The 10,614-nt window shown below is 43.1% G+C and overlaps 1 protein-coding gene across 2 annotated transcripts; it reads right to left on the bottom strand.

Annotated features, from left to right (window-relative positions):
* Positions 1–1,488: 1,488 nt before the first annotated feature.
* NR2F2 (nuclear receptor subfamily 2 group F member 2) lies at positions 1,489–10,602 on the bottom strand. Of its 2 annotated transcripts, XM_027877975.1 has the most exons (4): positions 10,030–10,602; positions 7,694–8,221; positions 4,207–4,489; positions 1,489–1,513 (listed from the first exon to the last, which is right to left on the bottom strand). In XM_027877975.1, the coding sequence occupies exons 1-3, from the start codon at positions 10,457–10,459 to the stop codon at positions 4,215–4,217; spliced, it is 1,233 nt and encodes a 410-aa protein (XP_027733776.1). In that variant the 5' UTR covers positions 10,460–10,602; the 3' UTR covers positions 1,489–1,513; positions 4,207–4,214. The 2 variants fall into 2 exon arrangements, with proteins under 2 accessions (XP_027733776.1, XP_027733775.1); XM_027877974.1 differs by lacking the exon at positions 1,489–1,513 and having other exon boundaries at positions 3,287–4,489.
* Between the last annotated feature and the right edge of the window lie 12 nt (positions 10,603–10,614).

The raw sequence follows: 10,614 nt of genomic DNA, 5'->3' as shown, positions 1-10,614 counted from the left end.
CCTTTTTTTTTCCCACGCGTCGCCCCCGCGGCCCGCGCAGCGCTGCGCGCCCCCCCCTGCTCCTCCTCCTCCTCCTCTTCCTTCTCCTGCTGCTCCCGCTGCTGAACCTCCCACCGCCCCCCGCCCCGCCGCGGCCGCCGGCGGAGCGGCCCCACGGGCGAGCCCCCGGCGCGGGCTGCGGCGCTGCCCGGCCCCGCACACACACACACACACACACACCCCCCACACACGCACAGACACACATATACACACACATATACACACACAGCGCACACACGCGGAGCTGGCACCGCCCGCCCGGCGCCTCCTCCAGCCCCCGCTTTTGTCTGAACTTGGGGGAGCCGCCTCCTCCCGCGCCCCCTCCGCGCCCCGCGGGGCCGCCGCCCCCCTCGGCGGGGCCGGGGGAGGTTTTGGGATCGCGGCGGCGGGGAGGGGAGAGGAGCGGAGGAGGAGGAGGAAGGGGGAAGGGGGGGTTGAAGAAGAACCTTTCCCGAGCTGTGGGTTGCACCGCGGGCGGCTCCGCAGCTCTCGCTGTCGTTCCGGGTCGCCTTTGGGTCTTTCCCCGCCAGTCCCGGTGGCAAGGGTTGGGGGGGAGGAAGGAATAGAGCGAGCTAAGATCAGATTAAAGCAGAAAATATAATAAACGAGAGGGTTGGCAAGGGGGGAACCGCAAGAAAAAAATAAATTAGAGACTTAAAGGGAAAGAGTCGCCATGTTTAACAGCTCTTTTTTTTTTTTCTTTTTCTTAAAAAAAAAAAAAAAAAGGATCTCCTCAATTCCACATAGAACAAGCTTCTCGATCCCAACCCTCCTCTTTTGTCCAATTCAATCTTTGGATAGATCTTTTGTTCTAACTCAGCATGAAAAGAAAAACTTTCTTTAAATGCTATAAACTTAAAACTAACTGAAGTCCCTAAACAAATCCTCCTCTGAGCATTCCAAACATATATACATGGAGCTTGTGTGCGTGTGCGTGCGTGTGTGTGTGTGTGTGTGTTTTTATTTAACCCTGGTGCATTTTCTGTTTACTATTATTCTCTGTGAACCAAAGCTCGCTGCAAGAAACTTATAAATACAGAGATAGCTTACAGGCTTTAAAACATAAAAAGCAGAGAATGTTTTGGATTTGAAAATCATAAATTATAATTTAATGCCAATAACAATTTACAACAAATGGTTGTTTACAATAAACTAACACAAAACAAACAAGTCAAGATCCTGTGTTCTTAGTAAGCATAAAAACTTCACACACACACACTCACATGGATAGCACTTGCAATAGAAAAAGCTAAATCTAGAGGTCAGCAATCCCCTGCAATAATAGTATATTTATATATTTATATATATTTATATATTTATAGAAAAGGAGCCATGATTCAGATGTAAAACTCTGCTCAAATTCACAGTCATACGCCCCTCAGCCCCCAGTACAGATGTGCCTAACTGGAACACACTAAAGATCAGGGTTTAATCGACTTTACAGAATGATCTCTCTCCCTCCCTCTCTCTCTTTTTGTGAAACCACAACATGGTGTAGTTACGTGTGGTAAAAAGGGAGAGGGGGAAGCCTCAGACAAGAACAAAATTGCAAGCTTTCACATACAAAGCATCTGCTATAGACCAAGGGGAGGGCGGGCGGGGGGAGAGAGAAAGAAAAGAAAAAAGAAAAAATGACACGCACACACACACAAAACAAAATATCAACCCCTTGCAAAACCACATCATCTTGCCTTCCTTCAGATTTGGGTTTTTGGGTGGGTTCTTTCTTTCTTTTTTTTTTTTTTTTTTTTTTTTTTTTTTTTTTTTTTTTTTTTTTTTTTTTTTTTTTTTTTTTTTTTTTTTTTTTTTTTTTTTTTTTTTTTTTTTTTTTTTTTTTTTTTTTTTTGCCTGCTCGGGATAGCACTCAATTCCCCAGTGGTGTGTCCGGTCCTGTGCCACCCACCCAGGCAGGTCCCACTCCCGGTGGGAGCTGTGCCTGTGCCAGGGCTGCAGGACAGGAGGACAGGGCCCTGTGCCTACACAGGGAAGATGCATGTACGCCCACGCGTGTATGGATGCCAGGATACATACAGACATGTAGCCCAGACGTAAAAGAGAGAGATGACCTGTGGTCATGCTTTCACAGTCTAAGGTTAAAAAAAAAAAAAAAAAAAAAAAAAAAAAAAAAAAAAAAAAAAAAAAAAAAAAAAAAAAAAAAAAAAAAAAAAAAAAAAAAAAAAAAAAAAAAAAAAAAAAAAAAAAAGGAAAAAAAATCAAATCCACTTGAGAGTATATATACATTAAAAACCGACTCCTCAGTGCTAGAAGCTAAAGCCACTCCATTTGAAGACCTCTCAATGACAACGATAGATGGCAACTACGGAGTATTATAAAAAATCACACATACTTAAAGAAAACTCATTGCAAACAACTGACCTATATTTACAATACTGCTATTACCTTGCTTGAATGATCTTGTGCGCGTATGTCAGACATTTACAAAAGATTTTTCGCCCCATTCTGATCATAAAATAGATACTGATCTCCAGAAGTCTAATACTTTTTCACAACAATACCTTTCCTACGCAGGCACTTAAGTGTGACAAAAATAAGGGCCTTTTCTTTTTTTTTTTTTTTAACCAGAAAATCCATTTTTAAATAACAGGAGGATTAGATGAATGGGGGTTGATGGTTTACCATTTCAGCATAGTACTTCCTAAAACCAGAGATAAACCAAGAACTTAAGTCCTCCACCCCCATCCCGGAATTAAACAGGTAAATACACTACAATACATCTGCTACAAACTTACTGTGACAAGTAAACAAATCAATCGCCTATGGACTTAAATGACTGCAAACTATAGAGAAGTAAGGTGGTTTCTGAAAGACATTTATGACAGCCAAACAAGTTTCAGATATCAAATAATATTTTAATTTCTGAATACTTTCAATTTTCCTTGGAATATAACACACAAAGACTCGACCAAACAGTTCAGTTATTATAACTTTTACAGTATACAGAAATGTTGCACTTAAAAAAAAAAAACCTTCAGTTTTTTTAAACACAAAACTGTAAACTCTAAGATACTGAATCAATCACGTTATCTATAAGTGCCAACAGTGTTATTTTGTCATGCTGATTTCAATGGTATTTTTTAAAAAGGGAAAATATCAACAATTATTATAATACAAAGGGCTTGCAAATATACAAACAGATAGAGGAGTTTAATAACAATTCATGATGAACTATGTGGAACCCAATTCAAATTACAAAAGTTCACTTTGCTTGTTTGCTTGGTTTTTTTTAAAATCAAAACCGTAGTGTGTCTTGGACACAAAATCCTTCTACCTATAATAAGTCCCCACAGTTCATTTTCTGTCCGAAATATCAAAAAAACCTAGATTTGGGGGGAGTTATATGACACGTGTGGTTCATTCGGGTCTATATAATTATAGCTCTCTCAGCTTCAAGCTAGATTTTGGGTCACCACCTTAAGTGCGCTTCCATCAATGTGTTGTTGAGGGGTTTTTTTCTCTTTTCCTTTCTTCCTATGATACTTTCGTGGACTCAGTTTTAATTCTTTCAGAACATATATTTTAAGGATACACAGTTTATTTTTTTTTTTTTAAAGAAGCCAAGGTTATATCAAAAATTATTATAGAACCACAGAATAAACTGGTTTGAAACCAGAAAAATACAAAAAAGAACAGCTATAGGTACATAGACACATAGGACAATTAATAATTTGGAAAAAAAAGACTTACTTTCTTCCGTTCTGCTAATTTTCTCCAAATTTCCTTTAAATGCACTTTAAGCGAGATTTTTAAAAAGTTTACCCCAAAAAAAAGAAAAAAAAAGAAGAAAAAAGAAAAAAAGAAAAAGCCCACCATCGTTTCTTTTCTTCTTCTTTCTCTTTTTCTTTCCCTCTTTTTTATTTTTTACAAAAAAAATGATAAGTAGCAAGTTTTTTTTTCTGAACGACACGGGAGTTTTTAATGCATTCTGTAAAAGTTCATTTGACAGTCTCTTTTTTTAATTCACAGTCCATTAATTTTTTCCTGTCTTCTCTTAGCAAACTTGTAACATCCTTTTACATCCTTTCTTAGCAGAAGGAAATTTAAGAAACAACCAGAACCCAAATGTCATTTGCTTTCCTTTCACTCTCATCTCTCCCTTCTCAATTTTTAAATTTTTTTTTTTAAGATTCTTTTTTTTTTTCTCTCTCTCGAATGTTTTATTGAATGGACATGTAAGGCCAGTTAAAACTGCTGCCAGACAGTAACATATCCCTGATTAGGGTTTCTATGGGGGTTTTACCTACCAAACGGACGAAAAACAATTGCTCTATGACAGAAGAGGAGACAGTGCGAAGGGAGGGGAGACGTAGTAATAGCTTCCCGAATCGTGTTGGCTGGTTGGGATACTGGCTCCTAACATACTCTTCCAAAGCACACTGTGACTTCTCCTGTAAACTTTCAACATGGGCTACATCAGAGAGACCACAGGCATCTAGAAGAAAGTGTATTAAAAAAAAAAAAAAAAAAAAAAAAAAAAAAAAAAAAAAAAAAAAAAAAAAAAAAAAAAAAAAAAAAAAAAAAAAGAAAAAAAAAAAAAAAGAAAGCAATCATCAGATTAAAAAGGTTCTTGTTGTGTTTGGTTGTTTTTTTTTTTAATTTCTAATTTGATTTTCGTCTTAATTTCTAGAATTAAGTGTCGATCATGCGCCATCACCTCGCCCCCCAGAGTTTAAGTGGGTTTTACCAAAAGGGACAATCTCTCTGTGCATGTGTGTGTGTTTGTATTTCTCTCTCTTCTGGAGGGTCTCCTTTAGGATTGAGCACAGCTCCCAGAGTCGAGATTTCTAATGGCACAACAGACCTGAGGGGTTGGCAAGAAGGTGCTGGCCAAGCTTAATTTTGTATATCTATATTTTGGGGGCGAAAGGCTGGGGGGGCAGGGAAGGCTTGAGTTGAAAGGGGGGAAAGGGAGCCACTATTTCTCCACACCCCCACTCCTTGGAAAGTAATTGGGGAGAACCTAACCCTGCAATGGGAAGCAATACTGCTCATAGTGATAGAAATCATAATAATAATAAAAAAACTGGCCCAGCCAAAGATAATGGCGCCCCGGATCCAGCAACAGATTCTCCCCCAAAGAAGACAACGCGTTTTTCTTCAGTCTTTGAAACTGATTTAAGTGGCCCTTTAAAACTGATCTTGTCAGTTTAGCCTATTCAGAGGCAGCCATGCAAACTGTGATCTCTCTGTTCATTTGAGCTGTTTCTTTTCCCCCCTCTTTTCTTTTCTCTTTCTTTCTTCCCCCCCTCCACTCCCCCCCCCCTTTTTTTTTTTTTTCCTCTTCTTCTTCTTTTTAAACCTAAAGGCCCTTACAAGAAGAAAACTCCCTGATAGGGTCTGGACATTTTTTTCTCTCTTTTTTTTTTTTTTTTTTTCCCTGATACGCTAAAATACAATAAGTTCCCTTTAAATCAGAGACGTCTGTGCTGAAAGAGCACAGGTTGTGACCTGACCTCCCTGTGGCTTTCCTAGGCACAGGGCTAACACATGCATATTCTGCGAGTCATTAGAACCCAGATTTTTTTACCCCCCCTCTTAAAAGAGGCTGCAGCAAACATTATATGCATCTATGAGTGTCTGCTTTACATCAGGGGAGGTTATTGGGGTGCTGCAGAAGCTGCAAGCATCACCCTATATTTTTTTGCATGCGACTATCTTCCCCAGAATCAGATAACAAGAAACGTTTATCTAGTTGGGAGGCAATTTACACGCCAGGCCTCACATTTTGAAAATAGTCATAAATTAAACAGTTACGACAGGATCGGACGATTGTTTTCTCAGAAGGCTAAAAAAAAAAAAAAAAAAGAAAAAAAAGAAAAAAAAAGTGATGTGGGAGAAAAGGCAGGATTGGAAACAAACTCCTCGGTGTGGGTGTGAGCTGGGCAGGGGCTGGGGAGGGATGTGAGCGTGTGTGGGATCCTTGCTGAGCAAGGGAGAGGAAAATGCATCCTAGAAAAACGATAGAAAAATAAAAGAAGCACCCCACAGACACCCCTTCCCACTCGGGATCCCTGTCTCCCTGTGGCTAGATGTGCCCTGCTCATTGATCACCTAAGGACTTAGCACGAGTAATTTGGGGGGGAGGAAAAAAAAAAAAGGAGAAGTTTTTTATGTGTAAAGCAATAATATATAAAAGGAAGTTTAGGTCACGACCCAGAACCTGGACAAAGTCCAGAAAATGACTTCGTTCCCCAGACCCCCTTTAACACAACAAGGAACGGATTGTGAGCCCTTCTTTTCCCACATAAACTACATTTTTTTCCTGTTTCCTGATATCAGGCTTTAAAAAACTCCGATGAGTAATTATTTTACAGGTCCTGCTTCCATTCATATGTTTATCGCGTGGCCACTTTCCCAAGCGCCCAAATGAGTTACAGACGAAATATATGTATTTTTAAACTTAATCCCCAAACTTCGAGGGCTCCAGCACACTGGGTTGCCGATGCAGCTTTAAAGTTAGCGATCTGAGATAACGTATTGCACAAATTAGCGAGCAGATTTTTTTTTTCCCCTCAGAAGAAAAAAAAAAAAATTTAGCCTCCAGAGTTAATATCAGGATTATTACTCACCCAGGTTAAACTCTAGTGCAAGCTAATTAGATTTCACAACGCACTCAATTATTGCTTTATAACTCATGCACTATTTCTAGGCAGCAAAAGTTGACACATATTTCCCCCCCCCCCCCTTTGATTATCTAAGAAACACCTCGAGGTCTTTTCCTCGGGAGAGGCATGGTTGTGCCACCCCGGAATTACACTGCGGAGCGGCAGCTTCAGCCTCCTCTTACTTTTCCATACTATCCCTGTCTACTTATGGTAATGATCTTTTCGCACCCGCTACTCGCTTTGGACTATGCAGTTCCTGCTGGGTACAAATGCAAACTTTTCCCCTTAGCTTAAATGACACAGAACTGCTCACTGCCACATTCTGTTTAAATCAGAGACAGCTCTTTGGAAAGTTGATTTATTTTATTTTATGGAATGGCAGGGAACATATTTTAAACTCAGCTTTGTGCATTTAACTTTTTTTTTTTTTTTTTTAATTCAATTTTTAATCCTGCAGGGCTTTTTTCCCTTCCTGGCTGCCCATAAAATGATCCTCTTTTTAAAGTGGTTTCACTGATAGGACGACTTGTATTTAACAACATCAAACAGATTTTGCTGCTGTTCGGATGCGTGTCATTAAATGCAACAACCCAGAGCTATACTGTTAAATAAAATATTATTTTCAATGGGAAGAGCGCAGTCTCTCGTGGCGAATGGGTGCTTCTTCCCGGGCCCCTTCTTTCCCAGTCCCCAGCATTATTCAGCTAGGGTTGGGGTACATTTTTGTATTTTGGTTGTCCTTTCTTTTGGCTTTTTTTTTTTAGTTTTGTGTGTGTGTGTATTTTATTTTTATTTTATTTTTTTTCTAATTTGCACTCCCTGGAAGATGGGATGCTCGGATCCGAGGCCCTGAAGGGGAGACCACAGGGCACTGCTTCCTAAAAGGAAAGAGACCGCGCTGGTTTCTCGGGGGGAGCAGGGAAGCAGTGATGGGGTGCAGGCAATAACACTTTGCAAGAGCAAACAGTTCTCAAGGGGGGCCCGGGGAAGGGAAAAAAAAAAAAAAAAAGGAGCAAAGAAATGCAGCCTACCTGAGGTGAAGAGGACTATGGCCTTTAAACAGCTATATTCTGCAGAGTCGACATGCAATGCTTTCAGTTTTTCTACTTGCTCTTGGAAGATTCGTATGTGGTCCATAAAGGCGACCACTCGGTCAGCAGACATTGGCGAAGCGTGGAGGCCAGCAGCTGCCAGGAGCGGAGCTACGTGGAGGGGCATGGAGCACTGGGCAGCGTTGAGGACAAATAACTCGCTCCAGGTCAGCCTCAGGAGGGCCACCTGGTCTGTGATCTGGAGGTCTGGGAAGAAGGGGATATTCCTGGCCCACTCCACCGCGCTGAAGAGCATCCTAGCTGCCAGTTCACAAATGTTCTCGATGCCCATGATGTTGTTGGGTTGCATGCACTGACTGCCAAAGCGGGAGGTGGGGTAGGGCTCTGCTCTCAGAAGAAGGGAGATATATCCGGATAGGTAGGAATGGCAGTTGAGAGGGTCCCCATTTGTCAAGGCGAACTGACCATGAGTTGGCTGTGTGGGTGGCATTCTGCCCCTCTGGACCGCTGCAGTAAATAGAGAAGAAACTACAGCTATTAATATCTGAATTGCAACCATCGATTCAAATACAGCCTGCTTTGTGTGCTTCTGCGTGCCTGTGTGACCCCGGACCCGGCCAGCTTCAGGGGGAACATGCATTTTCCCAGCCAGAGTTCAGCCCCAGCCCCGGTTAAATGCTCCGCAGTTCTCGGGTCAAGTCAAAGCAACAATAAAAGCTGAGGAACGCTGTAGGCTCGGCCAGGGCTGCTGCGGGAGCCCAGCTTCTCACTTCCCAAAACACACCACAATCCAGTTATTTCCCCCCTCCCCTCCACCGCCACCCCCTCCTTCAAGAGATGCAGGATACGTCTTTGTGTGCCCGGGTGTATTTTCTTCATTACACCTAAAACAGCTCATTGATTTGAGGCTGGGGGAGCGGGATGGGGAGGGAGGAGGGGAGAGGGAAGAAACACTTCAGTTCGAAATCCCCGGCTCTGGTCCCACACGCGTTTCTCGCCCACTGAATACATTGTTGCTGCTGTTATTATGTATCCCCCCCGCTCATAAAAAATACCAAAGGAGGCGAAATCACCCCACAACATCCCCGGCAGGTCCCCTGGTGAGGCTGAGGGCATTATCCAAAGGCACCTTCCCCCGCTGCCCATGGAAAGTGGGCCTTTCATTTTGTTAATAAATTTACACGGTGACAGCGAGAGAAAAAGGAGAGAGAAAAAGGGCTCAGAGGCAGAGAGACAACAAGAAGGGAGAACGCCTAAAAATGTGCTTGATTTATATTTGTTATCGCCCGTATTCCAAGGTTAGTTACTCTTGCAGAAACACAAAGAGAGGAGCCCAGCGAGTCCCAAGCCCCCTCACCCTTAACCTACATAGCAGCGTCCAGACACAGAGCACGCACTGGAAAACTGCAGGCTCACATTTCCCGTCTAATTTTATATCACAAAGACTCCACTTGCAGAGACCCGAGCACCCCACACTTACTTCTGGGCTGCTCCTTCCCCCCCACCCCATCCCTTCTACCCCCTCCTGCCTCTCCCGGAGGAACAAGAAAATAAGAGGAAGAAAAGTGAGGTAATAACAACCAGGAAAGGCAGGCACACGGCAGTGTGTATATACACACACACACACGCGGAGATGTGTGTGTATATATATTTTTAAAGGAGGAAAAATCCGGCTGGGAATCCACAGTGGAGTGCTGTAGAGCCTCGGTAGGGTGAGTCCCATTGTAATAGTAATTTGAACCGCCTGTGTAAAATTGCAATCTAAGGCAGGGTGCTGGAGGATATATATATATGTGTGTGTGTGTGTGTGTGTGCATCTCGGGAGGCTCCGTGTGTGTGTACGTACACACATGGACAGACACACACACACAGAGCTGCTCGGGGGACAGGGGCTAAGGCTGAGCATGCAGGAGGAAGCATGAAGGAAAAGTAACCACACGTCAGAATCATCATCTCGCTCCTAAGCAGCGTGAAACTAAAAATCCACTTTCAATAAACCTCCATCAGCAAAATCAAAACAAACACAAATCAATTACGAGTGCAGGAGAAAGCATGCGAGAGCCCCTGACTCCCTGCCCACCCTCCCCAACACCGCTTTCTTTCATTACAAGAAAGTTTCTGGCTAGTTTATTCGAGGGGGGTGGGTAAGGGGGAGGAAAGGTTCTGGTTGGGTTTGGGGTTTGGGTAGGGAGTTTAAAAATAATAATAATAATTATATATATTATTAAAAAATTTAAAAAAAAGAGAAAAACCAAACAAACCCCAAAACGCAGCGAGTGAAAAAAAAATTTGCAAAACAAATGAAATCCCAATACCTTCCCGTCTCATGCCAACTTTGAGGCATTTTTTGAGGCGGCAGTACTGACACTGATTGCGGTGGTGCTGGTCAATGGGACAGTTCCTGTTGGCACGACAAGTGTAGCTGAGATTCCTCCTTACACTCCGCTTGAAGAAACTCTTGCAACCCTCGCAGGTAAACTGGCCATAATGTTTGCCACTAGACTTGTCCCCACAAACCACACATTCAATGTGCTGCTGCTGCTGCTGCTTGTCTCCTTGGTTCTGCTGGCTCGGCGGGTTGGTCTGGGCTGGCGTACTGGGAGGGCCCCCGGGCCCCGGGGTCTGTGGGGTGTGCGGGGTCCCGGCCGGGGGTCCCTGCACCGGCGGGGCTTGCGAAGGCTGCGTTCCCTGAGCTCCGGGCACATCGTCCTGGGGGTCTCGCCACGCACCGACTACCATTGCCATATCTATTGGACACCGTTGCCAAACTTCCTGTTCCCCCTTTATTTTCAAAGTTTGTTTGCTTTGCTTTTCAGATCAGCTTTGCAGCAGTCTTTTTATTTTTTGTCCTCCCCTCTCTCTCTCTCTCTTTCCCCCTCTCTCTTTTGTTGTTTTGCCTT

The sequence above is a fragment of the Empidonax traillii genome, unplaced genomic scaffold (genome assembly GCF_003031625.1).
Source record: "Empidonax traillii isolate 1590-97213 ecotype Southwest subspecies unplaced genomic scaffold, ASM303162v1 scaffold36:size2505666, whole genome shotgun sequence".
Classification (NCBI taxonomy): domain Eukaryota; kingdom Metazoa; phylum Chordata; class Aves; order Passeriformes; family Tyrannidae; genus Empidonax; species Empidonax traillii.
The sequence above is the reverse complement of the archived record's forward strand: the minus strand, read 5'-3'. Positions and strand labels throughout refer to the sequence as shown.